We start from the raw sequence: 19,404 nt of genomic DNA, 5'->3' as shown, positions 1-19,404 counted from the left end.
TGTGTGTGTGTGTGTGTGTGTGTGTCGGGGGGGTGGAGCATTGCACACAGCATAACGTTGAGTAAAGACAGGTAGAAGACAAGATGGCTTACTTGTGTTGTTGAGAACTCCTTAGCCTACTGCAAGTGTAGCAAAAGCTCCCAAACAAGTGCTACGCTCTCTGAAATAAGACAGGCAGTCTGTGACTGCAGTTGGACAGGTTGCATGGAAGCTTTTGATTGGTTCATGTAAAACCTCCTGCCTCCCCAAAGCAATCAGCCGAGGAAAAACATTGCAAATGTTTTTCAAAGTTTATTCAGAATGTGTTTATCTCCTGCGCCTGTGTAATGACATGGCATGTCTGTAGCCTGCTATCTAAAAATATTTCTTAAAAAAAGCATTTGCACTGAAACACTTTGACATGAAGCCTCTGTTTTCTTTGCTTTGAAGTTGTTTTGTCATGAAGAAAAGGGACAGGTTAACTCACACAGTCCACTGGGATAGTCTGACTTCATGCTGACTCCTTCATGAAAGTGCTCAGTGCTCAAAGACATACAGCAGCTTTTATTATTGTGGTTTTTATCTTCTGAGGTTGAATAATGTGCTTTGTTGCTCAGTAGACTATATGCTGAAGTCTAAACTCTGAATTTTTCTAATTTTCAGCTCTTCAGAGAAGTTAGAATAATGAAGATCTTGAATCATCCCAATATAGGTAAGTGCATCTTGTTTAGAAATAAGAATTTTAAGTATATGAGCTTTATAATGACGAGGACGACTGACATGCAGGTTCAACCTTTGGACCTTTCTGTTGGTGGACATGAAACAACAAGTTCCTGCTATGCATTTTGTCATTGCTTTAATTTCCCTTGTAGGATCAATAAAGTATCTATCTAACTAGATATGACTCGTTAAACTTTTTACTTCTACATGAACTGAAACATAAAAGAAGTCAGGAGATTTGAGCAGATGGATTTGTAGCATACATGTAACAAGCCATCTAAAGTACCAGGAACATTTTCAGTAACAAGGTCGAAGCCTGCATTCTTGGCATTTTATAAAATGCTTGTGAAAGAGAAACTATAAAACAGGAAGCTGTCCCAGATGACATTCAGACTTTACTACCTTCATCTGCTGTTAACTGCCGGTAATTGAGGCTGAAACTGGAGGACCGTTTGTCCCGCTTTGTTTTGGAATCGGAGTATGATCGGTAAACAAGAGAGCGCATGCTGCTCGGAGCCATAATGAACGCTGGAAACACTGAGTCGTCTGCGAGAGCCAAAAATGCCAACAAACGCCAAACCACAGCAACAACAAGGAACCTACATTACAAACAAACCTTAGCTGTGGAGCGCCTGACTATGGAATGTGTAGCCACAGGAAAGCTTTTGTACTGAAATGAATAATTAATATTATATTTTATCTTCATGAATTATTATTCCAAAAAAATGTAAGAAAAATATTTTATCCTCAGGTATTATAAAGCTTACCAAAAGTCCTATTGATGATGACTTTATTTATATGTACGTTTTAGAGGAAATACAGATGTTGCCAGTGTAGCAGATGATTTTTAATGGGGGGAAATTTAAGTTTTTGGATTTCTTTTTTTTTCCTTTCCTCTCCTTTCTTTGTATTCCCCTCAACTCTGGTAATGTTTCTAGGCATGAAAGTGCACTTATATGTACTATGACCATATAAGTATATACTAGTAAAATCTGACAAATTTATTTGTCATGAAACAGATTAGAGAAGTCTGCCACGGTGCATTTTGTTCTTGAAATGTGAATTTCCTGTTTGTTTGGTTTTTTGTTGTTTTGTTTTTTCCCCATGTCCTCTCTGCTTGAGTTCCTCTACAAAAGTATAATAGTAATTATCAGAGTGATAGTAAATGCTATCACCAGCCCATAAACTCTCTCTCCCCTCCTGCATTCCCTTTGTTTTTCATCCCACCTTGTCTATATTTAGCAGTGCAGCTCTCAGCTGCTCGTCACAGTCCTTTATATCGGTGAGCTACTGCAGTAAAAGAAGGAAGGGAGGGGGAAAAAGAAAGAAAAAAGAATTTGGACTGTACAGTAAATACCGAGTGCTGCTCAGCTCAACTATGATGTGCTTACATGGTCACGACACGCACAGTTCCACGTGACTTCACTTTTTCTTCGACTCACTCGGGGTGTGTGTTTGGAAACAATTTTTCCGTGTTCATGAGCATGAATTCATTACTGCCTCTGTCTGGATCTCTCTCGTCTTTTGACATAATTGAATTTATAATTCCTCTCTCTCTCTCTTTCTCTCCCTCCTGCAGTCAAGCTTTTTGAAGTTATTGAGACCGAGAGGACGCTCTACCTGGTAATGGAGTACGCCAGTGGAGGTGAGACATAGATGCAGTGGTTAGCAAAGTATCTCCAACATGTCAAACTTGTGAATTACAACCATTAGGATTGTAACAGTAGCTGTAAGTGCAACATTTGGTTCAAGAGTTTGGCTGCAGAAGTCCCTTTATGTTGCCGTGCTCGAACTCCTGGATGATATTTGCCTGAAGTCGAGGTTCTGTCTTGACAGCTGGCAGATGCTGTGTGGTTTTTATTTTGCACGACACTTTAACTCACAACATGGTGAAATGGAAATGCCAGAACTTGCAAGTTCTGTGCTCACACTCTATGGCTCAGTCGACTGGTCGCCATGTGGTGCTCACTCTGAACACGAGCAACGAGCCCCCACTCACTTTGTCCACCGGCAATTCCAATAAAGTTTCTCTGTGATAGCGAAGAAAGTGCGAGGTCCTGTGACTTTGTGCTGTGTTAAAGCTGACATTGCAGTTCTGGTTTTAATGGATTCTTTGAAGTTGATTAAGAGTTTGTTATGGTTGTTGTAATTTATTTTATACTTCGAACTGGTCAGATTTGAACGCATCCTCAAAATGTAAGTAAATATGAACCATGTACTATTACACCCCCAGGCAGCCATTTAGTAAATATAATTGCATAATAAATTTTGGTTTTAAACAAATGTTATGGTTTTATAATGCCAAGAACTTTAAGAATTTCCTAGACCCCCATGAAAATAAATAATGTGAAAAACAACTCCACTAACAGCTGCTGCACTCAAGACCACATAGTTGGTAGAAATCTGCTCTCTGTGCTGCTCCCGAGAATAATTTATTAATGCCCAATGTGATAAATGTGCATGTTAATAATTAATATATCTTTGGAGCAGCATATCATCTGCAAACTGCACTTGTAGCTGAAAGGGGAAAAAAGGAACAAGATTACTTGTACAAAGAGCTCAACAACAGTTTTATACCATAGCCTGAGCTTTAACCTGACTTCTGCACGAAGTATACAGTAATGTGGAAAAAGTCTTGAACCCTCATTCATGTCTATATATTTTGCTTCCAAGGACTTTTTTTGTAATTTGTTTTAAAGGTTGTCTTCAGGAATAGTTCTCTAAGCTTTCTATTGGTCTTTTATTTTCAGGCACTTTGTTACTAGCAGCCTGTCACCAAAACACTCTTTTGCTGAATCTATGAAAAATGACAATCATAACACAGTTGGATCAGCATAAAATAGAGCTATCAGACAAATGTGGCATATCTCGGCATGGTGTGCATTGTGCCTTTTTTGTCATGTATAAAACACGGCGGAGGCTGTGTCATGATTTGGGGCTGCATTTCAGCCAGTGGTGTTAAGGATCTTGTAAAATTGATGTAATTATGAATTCAAAAGAATACTGTCAGATTTTAATCCACCACATAGTGCCATCTGGAAAGCATCTGATTGGCAATGGCTTCATTTTTTAGGATGACAGTGATCATAAGAACTGTGCCAGTGCAGTAAAAGCACATCTGGATAGAAAAACACACAGTGGGACACGATCAGTCATGGATTGGCCTCCCCAGAGCCAGAAAAGCAACATTTTTGAAGAATTGTGGCACAAGTTTAAAGCTACTCCCCAAACGTTGAAACATAGTGACATAAGTGACATCCATGCGGAAAATGAACAAATCCACTCAACACACAGGAGACGAGTCAGAGCAGGAAAAACATGTTGGTCAGCTACCATCAGCTCTGTGGGACACTGCATGTCTGAAAGTTCCTACAGTGTTGCATGTTTGCGATTTGAACATTTTGTCTTCCACTAAAGTAAACATTAGTTTCAGTTGTTCACTGGATAAATGACTTTGTTGGAAAAGCATCCTTTAAAAGCTAAGACTAACTTGCTCTTAGATTAGCTTCAGCTAAGACAAGAGAAAAAACCTTAGTGAACAAGATTTATCAAGAATGAAGGAGATTAAAATGTTTCTGTAGGTGAATTTGGGATTATGGTCTTGTTCACACGGTCAGCTGCTACAGTTCCTCATGCCTTACTTTATCAAAGTCTCAGTCATACTACCTTTTAGGGCGTGCAAACTGTCACTCAGAGCCTTGAAACAATCCTTCAATACATACTTTTGCGAACACTGACATCCAAATACATTTGCCTGTGGGTGCCGTGGTCACAGGATAGCTGAGGGTTTCTCTCCCAGTCTGCTTGAGGCAGCTTGTGAAAGAGGTGAGGTGGGTTTTGTGCTGCAGTAAATGAAGAGGAGTGAAGGGGAGCACGCAACAGCTACAATAAACTATGCCTACCCTCCAACTTGAGATATATGTAGCTGTAAGACCCCCAAAGAGTTTTCTCTTGGAAGTCTTCAGCTGGGGGAAATTTTCTTTTTCTGAATTCTCATTTCATGTCATGTCATGCCACATCTTTCCATCGATTGCTTGAGCTGTTCATTATTGGACTGCTGAGCTGAGCAGAGACGACAAATTGTGAAGACATGCTTGTTGGGTACCAAATCACATTATCACTGAGATGGGAACTCTGATCACTGGCCAATTGCATTAGCTCTTAGTGACGTAAATCGAATACTTGTTTCAGTTCGTCATTGATTTTTCTCAGAAGTCATGCAGGATCTTAAGGTGACCCTGTCAGGTTGCTTGAAAAAAAAGTGCAGCTTAACTAATGTTGTCATGATAGAATACCTGCTTAGTGTCAGAATATTAGTGTTACCATTGGCAGTAAGTTGCTGTGTGATGTTTAAGAGCAGAAAACTTGGTGCAAAGAGGTGGCGTGTAATAACTAACCAAACTGCCCACTCCAGTATATATGCACATGAGACTGTATTTAGAGCAGTGCAATTTCATACCTGGAATGCTGTTATTGCTGTGCAATATCATTATGTCCTGATATTTTGTACATTTTTTCCATAATGTATACAGCTCATTTCTCTTAGATTCTTACATGTGTATATCCTAGATCCTTTTTTTTTATTTTTAGATTTATTAGTAAATTTGTAAAACTGTATGTGCTGAATGACAAAGTGACAAGTTTATTCTATTCGTCTTTTCTAACTGTGGCTGAGTCCGACTTGATAAGTTGCCCCAGGATTATTTGATAGTGCAGAAAAGTGATGGCAGAATTTAAGAAGCCTTACAGTCTTGTGCCTCAAATTAATTTAAGACAACAAAATTATAGTTTTGTTCTGCATGCAGTTTTTATTAAAGCTCATCTTTATGTACAACATACGACATGCTATTTACCTCTGACATGCAGAGTTTCAGCACGCTCATTCTGTCTTTAGCGGTTGAGTCAGAGACCGCTGATGAATTGATGCTTATAAGTACAGAATCGCACACTCTGGCTGCCTCTGCAGGTCAGCGCCGAGAGAGCGGAAGGGTTTTGAGGATTCAAGAGAAGTGGGGGAGGTTTTTTCTGTTTTTGTTTTTTTTTTTTTTTTTTTTTTCTCTCTTTTTCCTATCACCCGAGTATGGGCGTGCATGTGCACGCACCAGCAACTCGAGTTCAATTAACACACGAGGGAGTGTAGTCACGTTTTGGTTGTGCGTGTGGGCCGAGGGAAGGGTCTGCTGCTGTGGAGCTCAGCTCGGCGGCAGCTTTGTGCCTCCAGGAGAGGCTCAGTGTGGAGGAAGCGTTGCCGAGCTCAACTCAATATGGTCAAGAAACGCCCTCGAACCATGCACATGGGCGATGGTGCAGGCCAGCTGCGTATAAGTTATTTTTATCTGCAGATTTTTAGAAGCTGCGATTCACTTTGTGTTTGTCTACTTTTTTCGTATCCGTTTTCCTCACTGCTTATTCTCTACTTTTAGTGTTTTCCTCAATTTCTCTCTTTCTGCTCTTTTGCAGGAGAGGTGTTTGACTACCTGGTTGCACACGGAAGAATGAAGGAAAAAGAGGCCAGAGCTAAATTTAGACAGGTACCCAGCTTTCTCCCCCTGCAGTGTTCTGGTTTCACACCTCTGCTCCTGGCTGTGCTTCAGACAGGACGCTGTCCTCTGTGTGTCCTCGGAGGACAGAAGCGTCTCTGTTGTGTTGAGACTGATGAAATGTCTAAACCGACTTGCTTCCCCATCACTTACCTCTTCATGACTGTCACAAACAAGCCATCGACTGTTGTGTGAAGTGCTAAGAAGCTGGTCCAAAACACCTGGCTGTTATGTATTCATGTTCAACACTCAGACTCTCTGTATCTTTTTGCCCGTGTTGGTATTGGTTTAATTAGTAGTGAACGACAGTGATCTGGCATCATAAATGAAACAGCCTCTGGTGTGATCAGATTTTAGATTAAAACTATCTTAAATTGTGTAATGAGAAACAATCCCTTGATAATCAGATCTAGCTGCAATTTCAGTTGAAGAAGTTTATCCTGTTACCATTCTACTTTATGAACTGTTTTGATAATGCTCATAAAAGTGACACAACCTTGATGCAGTTTGAAAACATGCAAAAAACTCAGTTTGGTGGTGTTTTTTGCCAGTGTTTAAGTTATAAACTCTGTGCATCTGAGTTGGTGGATATACTAACATTTTGCGTTTTGTAGTGTTGGTTTCTCAAGACAACACAAATAAAATTCTGTGCAAATCTTGAAGCCTTAAAAATGAAGGGAACTGAAGACTCAAAAATGATCATTTTAAAAGCTCTAAAATGTGTCACTCAAAGGAACTCCTTGTGCCCTGATACTAGCAATACTCGTACGTGCCTCACGAGTCAGACGAATGTACGACAGAGCTACTGCACAAACCTGTTTTCTCACCGCTCTGGTGTCGTCAGCCCCACCTTAGCTGAGTTGTATCTTTCCTGTTAGTTTCAACCACATCTCCTCCTACACCACATCCTTTATCACAGTCTGAGAACATTTAACTAAGCTGTACTTGTGTTTCGTTCGGCACAGATTGTATCGGCGGTGCAGTACTGCCACCAGAAGCACATTGTTCACAGAGACCTCAAGGTGAGTGGTTAAAAATGCAAACACAGCAAAAAAAAAAGATCGAACTTGAATTTTCAGTATTTATCCAAAAGCCTTTATAGGTCACACTGTGGTGTGCATCATGCATCATTCAGTTGAAAGTCATTAATTCAGATTAAAAGGGATCACTGTTATTTTTGTATCCAGCTGGTATTTGTATTGTATGTATTTCTACTTCAACTTGAAGTATTTGAGGAACTTGATCCCCATCTGAACTCCTCTTTCTGTCCTCAGAATCTTCACATTTAAGAAGCTGATATACTGTACATATTATATTAGGGTCAGTAGATTTTAAAGAGTTTGCTGTCCATCATGAATTAAAGGTCACATCAGTCCCTGTTTTATGATTCCCGTCTTAACTCCCATGTTCCCACAGATGAATCCAACACACACACAGCTAGTGAGGCTCATCTTTTCCCTTTTCCGACAGTGTCCTTGGCCACTATGGCCACCATGAAACAAATCTTTGCACCATAGAGGTGGGAGGAGTGTTAAAAAAAAAGAAAAAGTAGGTGGCCCTATAAATTGTCTACATGTTCTCCCGCCTCTTCTGTTTCACAGCCGTGATGCTCTCCATTTTAGTTCTCCAACTATAAATATTGATGCCTCTGTATTTTTATCTCGGCATCAGTGGGAGTAGCTAAGAGAAGAGAGGCCCGTGTATCTGCTCTGCCAGCAGCTGCACATCCAAAGTGTTTCCTCTGCGAAGCTTCATCAATGATCAATGAGTAGGGAGATGACAGAGCAGCACGGAGCTGCTCAGCGCGCGTCCAAATGTCACACTCGATGTAGAAGAGGTATACAAGCCACATTTTAACCAAACACTGTCCCTCGGGCTTGTAGGCCATTTTGTGCCTCTGAGGAATTCTGGGCTTTTTGTGGCTTCAGCAGCAACACCTGCTGAGATTTTGACGGTCAGACATGTTATGATGAGTGCTGTTTGCATGCAGCTGCAAGCCTCTCAGGATGTCAGTTCAGTGTTTCAGCTGGAAGGATGAGTCCTCTGTGTACTCATCTCAGCTTTCTAATTAGTCTTTCGCCTACAGCTACATGTCAGCAAAGAGCAGATGGCTGGGTTGAAATCTTCATTCATTCACAAAGGAGAAATTATGTGTTTTTTAAAGCCTTATAATCCTGGATTTTTGGACTCATAAATAAATAAACAGGTTTTTGATTTTTGGCACTTTTCTTGACACTTTATGGACAAAATGATTAATCAAGCGACTGCAGAAAAAGTGCTTATCGTGTTTGGCTTTGTCTAAAAAATAATCACTAATAAAGTCTATCAATAATATCATCAAAAACAAACTTCATGCTGCTGAATGACAGCAATACAGAAGAAATAATTATTTAAACATTTTGGCCTTCATGTGGCTGCCTCTCCAACACTGACCAGTGTTCAGTGCTCAGCAGATTGCCTAAAAGTTACTGGTTTGTCTGTTCAAAGGCTGAGAACCTGCTCCTCGACGCAGACATGAATATCAAGATCGCAGATTTCGGCTTCAGCAACGAGTTCACTCTGGGCAACAAGCTGGATACGTTTTGCGGCTCTCCGCCGTACGCAGCACCGGAGCTTTTCCAGGGAAAGAAGTACGACGGGCCAGAGGTGGACGTTTGGAGTCTGGGGGTGATACTGTACACGCTGGTCAGCGGCTCGCTGCCATTTGACGGACAGAATCTTAAGGTAGCGTGTGGATGACATGATGCTGCAGCTTCTTTCTCATAGCAGAAGGAGAGAGATGATGCTCTTTCTCCATATTTTCTATAAATAAAAGTGACTACCTTATTATATTGGATCCTAGGTTACACAATACAAGATGTTTTTACATTTAGCAGTCCAATTAGAGCAACTGAGAAAGCGATAATAAAAACAATCATAGTTGTCATTTAAATGCTGTTATATATAACTGTTGGTACTGTCTAGTGTCACATGTACCATGGGTTTATATGGTGCAAATCCTGTGGAAGCTGTTCCAGGTTCTCTTAAATGATTAAAGTAAAGCTTATGCACGATGTTACAGTCTACAAACCAGCCCCTACATTTCTTCTAGCAATGATCTGAGATCAGTCCGTTCATCCTTCTCTGCAGGAGCTGCGGGAGCGTGTGCTCAGAGGGAAGTACCGCATCCCTTTCTACATGTCCACAGACTGCGAGAACCTCCTCAAACGCTTCCTGGTGCTCAACCCGGCCAAGCGGGGTACTCTCGAGGTGAGGGAGGACGCAGAAAATGTAAATATACCTCTTAGTTCTTAACGCACTCCCAGAGCACGTCTGCACCATTGGAGAATGCCATCCATCCTCAAACCCCTCCTCTCAGTCCCTGCATCTCCCCACTGCATCATCTCCTCTGACGCCGACGGCGTCCTGTTTTGTGCGTGTGTGCCCGGCCCACACTCTACTCCTCCTCTTATGATGTTGTAACCATGAATAATGCATCGACGTTTTTGTGTTTGTGCCAAAATTGGCTTCTGTGATCACTTCTCTGCCTTCATTTGTGCCTCGAGTATACATCAGTTTTCAAGAGGGTGCATATAACCTACTTATTTAAGTCTGCGTCATTATGAGCACAAAGTACAGCTGCGTTTTTAATGCATTTTATTTATCTCCCGGTTTAAGCAAGATCAAAACGTGCAGTGTGCTAGCGAACACTTCAGTTCGCTTTGAGTAGAAACAGCACACAGTCCTCACGAGTACATTTCATTTTGCTTTAACTTAACAGGAACATTGCTGAAAACAATCCATCTGTTATCAGTAAATCTGGTGTCCAGAAATGTGCTCACACCTAAAATCCATCGAGCATCATGGATGTGAGGATTAGCTGGTTAATAGATGACATGTGAAATATCTTTGGCTTTTAATCAGCACATGATTCTAAAGTGAACATAATAGGAGTTCAAAACTCTTCTGTTAGCAAAATATAATATGAAATTGCCCGTTTGACTGTAAATGAGTTTCATTACATTGTTTTTGTAATTGTGCATTGCCTTTTGAGCAGCATATAATGTTGTTTGATCAAATATTTGGGGTCCAAGAAATCCTCCAGTTATTGTTAAGGAAACATTTGTGCTTTTTGTCACAGTATTAAATAATAGATGAGCAGCAAAAGCTACAAAACTGTAAATGCAAACATGTTAAAAAAAAAACATTCATGTATAAGTAGAAATGTGTCTGTAGTACATTTCAAAGTTCCAGCAGAAGTAGGAGGATAACGAACAGCGGTGTTGTACGATCAGACTTCAGCATGTTCTCTGATGAGCCAAATGAAATTTTGACCTCTTAACCAAAAGCATTAAAGGTCCTCAGAGTCCACATACTAAGTTAAATATTACTGGACAAAAATAAATCAGTTTTCCAAAGTTGATTGACAGAAAATGGCAGAAATACCTGGACTTTTTATTTCCGTCAGAACATCTGCGGTGGTTGGAATAATCCAAGTGTTAAATGTAAGAGGAAGAGAGGACAGAGAGAATTGTTCCACAGATCAATGTGTGAATGATCATCTTTTAGCTGTTCACACTCCGCAGTAAATCATTCACACAAAGAAAAATCGTTCTTTTCACAGTTATTTTTGGCATGTAAGCTCTGAACTTGCTATTTAATCTCAAAGCTGATTTTCGCCTTTCATTTCAAGGAAATGGCTTGATTGCATTTTGCTGAATTCTTTAGAGCAGACAGTACGTGAGTTAAAATAAATAGTGCTGGCTCGAATGTCGGGGTCACATCTGTTGGCGTTTGATGCCACACGATTGACCTGGATTATGGCAGCCACAGCAGAGCGTGATAATTAGTTTGGCTCTGTCCTCAGTAAAACCCCAGGGACCAATTGATCAGCTGATGATTGATTAGCGAAATAAAATAAGGGTGCAAGCAAATGTGATGGAGCACAGTTCAATGTGTAGTGTTTCTGGGAAAGGACTGAATTGTAATTAAACCTGAGTGGAATGCCTCATGCACTCGACTTACTGTTTGATCTGTTATTACAGTGGATGTTAAATGCATTGTTAGAAATATAATTCTGTCAAGTTTAGACTTGAACTAAAATTTCATTTCAATATTGTTAAACTGTAACATCTGTCCACACCAGTTATTTTGGACTAAGCCTTTTCTGATAACACCAGATAATATTTGAAGATGCACCTTAAGAGCTACTAAAGGTTTAACCTCATGAGCTGTGGTGCCCCCAATATATGTTGATTTGATTCACTTTTTTTTTTTTTCTTTAAAAGCTGAGACAAAGGTTATAGTTCTAGTATCATAGAACTACTTAGCAATTTCAGTGGGAGTGACTTCCTCAGTCTCAGCTGACTGCAGGTTTCTCCAACCTTAGAAACAGTACATTTGCATAATGACTGAAACCAGCCCACTGAATAACAATGGACTGTGGCCTCACAGCCCATTGTTCGCCAGTTTCTCCCATTGAAAAGGTGTCCAGATGAATGGATCACCTTTTTTGGGATTTCCTTACCTGGAGGATTGAGCACTCTCAAACGTTTCAAACTGTTAGTTTCTCACAGTTTATTCAGGTTTGCCTGTTTTGCCTACAAAACCCTGTAAACTTCTGTGCTGGGAAAAAAGAAAATGCCACTTTTTATTCGGTGGTATGCATGTGTGCCGTCGGCGTTTGTTTTTTGTTTGTTTCTCTTACGTATGTGTAGCCACATCTGTTCTAATTGTCTGTCTTTATTTTTACAGCAAATTATGAAGGATCGATGGATCAATGCAGGATTTGATGATGACGAGCTCAAACCTTACACTGAACCAGAGCTGGACATCACAGATCAGAAGAGAATAGGTAAGGCTGATGTTACTATTAATATCGTAACTGCTTTTTTGCTTGTTTGTTTTCCCCTTTTGAAGGATGGATTGCTTCATCATTGAAGTTCTTTTTAAGTCAGTTTTCTGACTTTCAGGCCTGTCATATACACTGTTCTATAATCAAAAGAAAAAAGTACACACCCCCTCCTTCTCCATTATTACTGTAAAAGCTCAGTCGGTAATTTTCGTCAGTAGTGAGAAGACGTGAGATGTCGAACGTTAGTGGGGTTACGGCTCCACAGTGCAGAGGCAGTCTCATTATTTCAGTGCTGAAGAGCTTGAAAAGGAAAAAAGATGAAACGTGACGATGAATAAATAAATTCGAGCAGCGCTGCTGCACGCAGAGAAGAGAACCAGAGAAGCCTCCCCATCATGCCCTGGATGAAAGCTCTTACATAACTGCAGCTGGGGTCGGCCGTTGGTGCACATGTGTCGGTGCGAACTCCCAATCACCCAGGAAAACGGAAAAAAGAAAGATGGAGGAGGGGAGAGAATGAGGTCTTGAAGTTGCCGACTAGTCTCTGGATTCTAAACAATGCCTGCAAAAGTTTACCTAAAATTATTACTGAATGAAAACAATGCATTGTGGAGCAGATGCTGTCTTACACAGGAAAAGGCTTCGAATTTTCAGTGTGGATGACATCTAATTTATCTAAAGGCTTCAGCAGCACAAGGGCCAATAGAGAGAGCATTTATTTTCTTAACACCAGGAAACACTGTGAACAGGCCAGCTTAAAGGTGAAACTATTAGCTGATCAATTTAAAGGAAATCCTCAACCTCGAAGGCCCCAAATCCTCAAATGTCTGTTACATTATTGAATTCATAACTGATATATTTATTTATTGGGGTAGGGGATGGGTGGACTCTTGGATAAACATTTTTCACCATTTAGCTTTTAAATGTCTGATTTTATGTGATGCGTGTAAGGAAGTAGTAGACCTGGAGGACATTCTCCATAATTCTTCCACAGTGACATGAGTCTTGATATTTTTAGTTTTGATTCATGCCAGCTGCATAGATGAATGAATGCATATGTGCCTTTAAACCTGAGCACATAAGAATTACATGCCTCTCTAGATTAATTTTCTGTGCTTGTAGTATACCGTGTTGATTAACTGTGAAAAGCAATGAGCTCAGTGGGAATTATTTAGGGGAAAAAAGGAAAAGCACAATCTATCACTGACAGCGTGATCAGCTCATAGCTAAATATCAGGAGGCAACCAAGGCGCTCTTATTCCTTTAAAGGTCCTGGTGTATCTGAATATAGCCACACAGAACTTTTACATAACTGACCTAACCTGTGTAGCCTATGTCAGAATAACTAAAAAAAAGTAGCGTTAACAGATGAATAAAGCCAGTAATGTTACATAATTCAAGCCTAGAAAGTAATCCTTTTTTCTTCTTAGGTAGAGTGTTACCAGATAAGTGTTAAAATGTCCTTTCTTCTTTCAGCTATGAGCATTTTGTCAAAGATTGCAGCCATAAACCATCTAATGAGCCGAGAATCAGAGAGGGAAACACAAGTGTTGGGACGCAGGAGTGTGAAAGTGAGAAAGATGAGCTTGATCCAACAAAGGACGGGAAAAGATGGCAGATCAGTGGTTCTGCCTGGTTACAGAGGTGCAGCTCGTTTTTTGCTCGCTTTCTCTCTTCCCACGCATGAAACCTGGTGTTAGACTAAAAGTGTTCGTGCCCAGGTGAAGTAGATACTTAGCAATTAACAAAGGAATGAAGATATTTTAAAATTATTGTGCTGAGCTTTTTGTTTCAAAAACTAAAATCATTAAAGCACAAAGAAACCCTCGAGTGGTGCTGAAAATTATACATTTTAAGCCTTTAGAAGTGTAGTAGAAAGAGAAGCCATGAAAATATTTAGTAGTAATAGGTAACATTTTAAAATCAATTCATAAACCCCTGAGGATGCCGGGTAAAGAGTCTGAAATGATGATGAAGCGGTCACACCTCTCTCTTGTTGTCAAGTCTGGCAGCTGAGTTTGTGGTTGAGAAATACATTTTTGGCTACGGCAGCACATCATCTGCACTAAAAAGAGTGTGATTTTAAAAAACGATCTCCTGTCGGACACAAACAGCCTGCACTGACAGAACGGTTACTGGCAGGAAGTCAGAGCCCATCACAGGTCACTGCGAAGCCGGTGACTCATTTCTACACCTTTCCTTGGAGACCAGACGCTCCATCTCTGAAGATGGAATCTGCATAAAAAAGCTCTCCAACGTGTCTCAGATAGAAGAGCGTTTTCAAAGATTCATAGACTGCACAGCGTGTAAAAAGCTTTCATGTGATGCATGGTGGCGTAACAAAGTCATATTTCCATTACTTCAGACGACATTGCTGCATTTTTTTTCTTTTCTTTACAAATGAGTGCTACAGTGAAAAACCAAGTGTTCCTACTACAATTTAATGAATTACATTGCAGGTATTTGCTTTTTACTCCTTACACGGTGTAAGTGTGCAGAGATTCATGTACCTTTTTTTAAAATGAACAAAACATGCGTGTACACACACAGCACAAATATATTTACAAATCATGTTGGATCTGTACAGCTTTACCTGGTGTGCTGCCACACATGTGACCTGGACAATGAGGAAGCTTAATGTCAAAGCTGTGCATGTCTTTCTCTGTAAATCTGTCTCCTGGGGACAAATTTGAGTTTCATACATTGCGAGTGGAGACAATTCTCTTGTGTCTTCGCTGCTTGACCAACATTGAAAGGGTAGGTAAGGGTTAGAAACAGATTCAAGTTTGGCTTAAGACTAGATCAAACTATACCCACAAATCACAGATGGACGATGATCTCTCCTTTGTTGGGACTCTTTTTCTCGTTTTTCACGCAGCTTTGATGTGTGGACATTCATTAAAAACTTGTTAGGTGTCTATTTGTTCAGATGAAACACAGCAGATTACATACCTGACTGCTCTGAACCCAACTACAGCTGTGATTTGTGCATTGCTGTGCATTGCTTTGCTTCAAAGGTGAACCAGAAAGGCAGGAAGTTGATTAGCTGAACTTCACTGCCTGAAGCTTCTGACGTTGCGTGTCTAGCTTGACTACATTACAAACTTCTAGTGTAATGTAGTCGATCCCGTGATATCCGCTGTAGCGCCACCGCATATCACGGGATCATAAACCTGCACGGCTCAGTCACCAGAATAAACACACACAATTCTTGAATGTGCAAAATCACATTAAGAGAAGTCAGTTTAATAACATAGATTTGACATAAAGTTGATAACCACATAACTTTAAAACAAGTTTTTTAAAAGAAATAGTCATGTTTTGGTTTTGTGCTGTAATCGCCAGAGATCACTGTGAAAGGGTCTAAAATTAAGCACTCTCTCACTCACTTTGTGGTGAATGTAGACCCCAATGAACTGTCAATGATCGCAGTTATCTACAGTGTCCCTTTTAGTTTCAGTGGTGTCGTGAAAAGTGGTTATTAAATTGAGCCTTTGATCATTTTTGCTTGTGCAGACGTGATGGTCGGGATGGGCTACAACTTGGAGGAAATCCAGGAGTCTCTGGCCAAGATGAAGTATGATGAGATCACAGCCACCTACCTGCTCTTGGGCAGGAAGGCCTCTGAGGTACAAACATAACAAACGTCTTAGTTCTTCAGTCGTTCAGCTATCAGTGGTTCGTAAACCAGTGTGTGACTCGGCTATTTATAGACTTCTACCTTGTTTGCAGACTCTCGCCACATATTAAAGTGCATTAAAATAATTGATTTGAAGCATTTGGGGGCTTTTTTCCGTTTGTTAAGCCTAATGGTTTTAAATTTGATCATGTGAAATAGTTCGTTGTCAAAGATTTGGCATTTGGGGCATTTTTTTCAGACGGCTAATTAAGCAGTCATGTAAGTCCCCTTACTGTCCATGAGGGCTTGGTTCTGATATAAATAAAGGTGCAGGAATTGAAACAAAGTGGGTCTGAAGTCGCCATCTGAAGCTCTAAGCTCACAAATGACAGCTTTCTCACTCATCAGAAATAATAGTTTTAAAATGATCCTTTGTACACAAAAATTCTTTTGATCGCGTATCATGTGCCCTAGATTTTTGGTCTGTCTTGACTCATAAATCACATTCACTGTAGTAAAACTGTAGAAACTGAGGGTTTTTGTATGTTCTGTATGTGTCCTTTGTCTCTCAGCTGGAGCCCGGCGACTCGGCCTCCAGCAGCAACTTGTCTCTGGCCAAACCGAGGCCAAGCAGTGAGCTCAACGGCCAGTCGCCCTCCCACCTCAAAGTCCAGAGGAGCGTCTCCTCCAACCACAAACAGAGACGTTACAGCGAGCAAGGTGTGTTGTTTTCTTCATTGTGTGAAACACAGTGTCGTGGTCCTAGCTTTCCTTTTCAATGTCACGTGAAAAGGAACAGACTTGAAACTCTGCTGTACGTCACCTCTAATAATAAAAGTACTTTTCTGTCAGTTGCTTGTTTTCAGCTGATAAAAGAAGCCAAATCGAAACCTGTCACATGGTAGAGGCACTTTAGCCTTTCCTTTGTTTGCACAGCTCTGTGTTGTCCACTGTGATATAATGCTTTGTCAGTAACCTCAGTTTGCGATGCTTCCTGTCTGTGAGATCTGCAGCTTAAGTGGCAACGCTGAGAACCTTTTTATACTCCAGCAGAAACCCAACATTCAAACATTGTTAACTGTGATTTCAAAAACTGCTGTGGCATTTTCAGCCTTGTGTTTCTGATATTTTGGGAATTTAAGAAGACGACTTTATTCATTTAGTAAATGGTGAAACCTGATTCAAGGCCACCATGGATTAAAAGAAAAACAAACATTAATGTGATGATGATTATATTGTAAATTGTAACTATAATTATGTTTGACTAAGTCTGGGTCATATTTTTTTTTTTCAAAATGTAGGTTAGATAGAACTTCTTTAAAAATTGCATTTGCTGACAGAGGTAGACGTATTCTTGAGTCATCCCGCAAACGTTACTCTGATAATTATACTTTCTCTTTCTATAGTTGGTCAGAACCTCCCTCCAGGGATGGCTCATCCGAAGAGGAGTCAGACAACTACTGCTGAGAACAGCGTGAAAGAGGAAGGTGGAGTCCAGCTCCGTAAACCGAGCATCCCAGGAACCCGCGGGGCACCACCCTCCAGCCCTCTGCTGGGCAACGCCAACAACCCCAACAAGGCTGACATTCCTGACCGCAGGAAAGGAGCCACCACGGCCCCGAGCGTGAGTGTTTCAGCAGTTGGCTTAAAAGTTAAACTTGATTGTTTGCTCTGTTTTTGTATGAGAGTTTTGGGGAGGGGGAGTTAAGCTAAATGAGAGTGTTTAGTGACAGTGGCTGTCATGGTTACTTAAAAGGAAATTCCAATTTTACACATCAGTGTGTACTTCCTGGCGTTGGGGAAGTCCACTGCATTTAAGGGGAAATAATGGTGTAAAGACTTTATTGTGTTCAGATGCATCTGTGAGAAAATGATGCATAAATGGGTAAAGCTTCCTCTAACAGGTGACATCACATGTGATCCCACCTTGTAAGGAAAAAAAACAAAAGATCAAAGAAGTGAGCAATCGACTCCTGAGCTCTGGTTTTGTGTGTCGATGTAGTTGTCCAGATTTACACAACGAACAATGCCCGAGTATTGTTTAACAATGTGATTCAGTCTCATGGTCTGGAGATTAGGAAATGTTTTTAAGCTGCACTCTATCACTTTAAAGCCACCAAACCATGACGTGGCAGTCTCTGTGTGAGTCACTTCCGATTAATCCACCTGTCCACATCGACCACAGTGAGCCTCTGTGGCGATACAAAATGTGACAGACGAGTACTACTAATATACAATCGAGTAATGCAAATGTTTAAGAGATCAAAGACACGAGGGACATATCAGTACAGTACAAAGGAAACAAGTTTTACTTCTAAAGTCTGCCGCATTGTTTCCAAGTTTAAACAAAATCATTCGAATTTGGTGAGATTGGCAGCATGATAGACTGAATTTAAGTGCACTGTGCTTTAATTGCTGTAACACATGTTTCTTTGAGCCTTTCATTTAAAAAAAAGGTCATCCACTGAAGCAATGCATTTGTCTGTTTGCAGAATAACACTGCATCTGCGGGTATGACCAGGAGGAACACGTATGTCTGCAGTGACAGAAACAACACAGACCGCCTCTCCGTCATTCCTAACGGGAAAGAGAACAGGTGAGAGGAGGATGATTGTAAATCTTAATCAGTACAGGGAGCAGAATTTGAGTTTTCCCACTTGTCAGTAAACTGTTGTTAGTGAGATCATTGTTGTGGGTCCTGAAGTCTGTATGTAGTTCTTTAGATTTAGATAAATACTGTTTTAGAGACTCTTCTACTCAACCTGTGTGAAAATGTATATTTGTATGGTATTTCAAACTCACACTGGTCGAAGTTATTTAAACCCCTTTTTCTTGTTAATAGAGGAAAAAAGGACCTACATGGGATCCCTAGAAAAGATTTCCTTTGTCTCAGTCCCTGATTTTTCTACTCCTTTCTTTCTGTTTACTTCCCCTTTTCTCATCAACTTATCTTCCATTTCTGCCTGTGTGTTTGTGATTCGGGGTGGGGTTTTTGTTTTTTGTCCCCCCCCCCCCCTGTTACGGCATGACCAGCATGACTGAGATGGCTTGTGCCACTAGCCCCCCGTCTGCCTTTGCAGCCGCTGCATTCGGTGCCTCGTCCAGTTCGGTGCGGCTGAGGTATCAAACTGTCGGCCCTTTGTACGCTTGCCAGGCAGGCTGGGCCACACTGCCCCACTCCTACTACGCTCTGGACTACTGCTCGCCCAAGTAAGACGACAGGGTCTCCAAACCCCCCTGTCTGTCTCCTCTCATGTCTCAGCCCCTGTTTGGCCCCTTGCTAACCCACACATCCAGCCAGCTTCACACTCTGTAACCCTACAACTAAACCATGGACACCATTTCCTGCAACAAACAGTAAGCAAAGTGGTTTTTGGTGCCAGAGTCTGAAATGTATGCTCATCAGCAGGAGCAGGTAAAATGAATTGCTCTAATGACTGGTATACCTCAATAAAATATGTCCTCCTTCTTTTTATTGTTACTCTACCAAAGTCTAGCCGGTCTAACGTGCTGATTCATGGTCAGAATGAAGACCTTTTTAGATATAAACACGAGCCTTAGTGCTACTGTTTGGTTTACCTGATGTTTGGTAACACTGCTGAGGTGGTGTTGATAGGAAGAAGCATTTGTATACTCGGATCTGCAAAACACCTCAGTACGTATTATCTGTATGCTAGTGTTACTGAATCAAAAGAATCATTAGTTTTCCACAA

The 19,404-nt window shown here is 40.8% G+C and overlaps 1 protein-coding gene across 20 annotated transcripts in view; it reads left to right on the top strand.

Moving 5' to 3' along the window:
• mark3a (MAP/microtubule affinity-regulating kinase 3a) overlaps positions 1-19,404 on the top strand; it is a 45,796-nt gene that overhangs the window by 14,392 nt on the left and 12,000 nt on the right. For 10 of the 20 annotated variants that reach the window (XM_026152311.1, XM_026152309.1, XM_026152310.1 and 7 more), the window contains exons 4-15: positions 643-691; positions 2,279-2,344; positions 6,160-6,230; positions 7,205-7,261; positions 8,727-8,963; positions 9,369-9,509; positions 11,973-12,072; positions 15,589-15,701; positions 16,264-16,411; positions 17,098-17,315; positions 18,184-18,287; positions 18,725-18,901. In XM_026152311.1, the coding sequence (XP_026008096.1) occupies positions 643-691; positions 2,279-2,344; positions 6,160-6,230; positions 7,205-7,261; positions 8,727-8,963; positions 9,369-9,509; positions 11,973-12,072; positions 15,589-15,701; positions 16,264-16,411; positions 17,098-17,315; positions 18,184-18,287; positions 18,725-18,901 (1,481 nt within the window). The remainder of the gene's footprint in view (positions 1-642; positions 692-2,278; positions 2,345-6,159; positions 6,231-7,204; positions 7,262-8,726; positions 8,964-9,368; positions 9,510-11,972; positions 12,073-15,588; positions 15,702-16,263; positions 16,412-17,097; positions 17,316-18,183; positions 18,288-18,724; positions 18,902-19,404) is intronic. The other 10 variants (XM_026152321.1, XM_026152317.1, XM_026152318.1 and 7 more) reach the window with 3 other exon arrangements.

This window comes from Astatotilapia calliptera, chromosome 19 (assembly GCF_900246225.1).
Source record: "Astatotilapia calliptera chromosome 19, fAstCal1.2, whole genome shotgun sequence".
Lineage (NCBI taxonomy): Eukaryota > Metazoa > Chordata > Actinopteri > Cichliformes > Cichlidae > Astatotilapia > Astatotilapia calliptera.
Note: the sequence above shows the minus strand (reverse complement) of the source record. Positions and strands in the feature narration are given on the sequence as shown.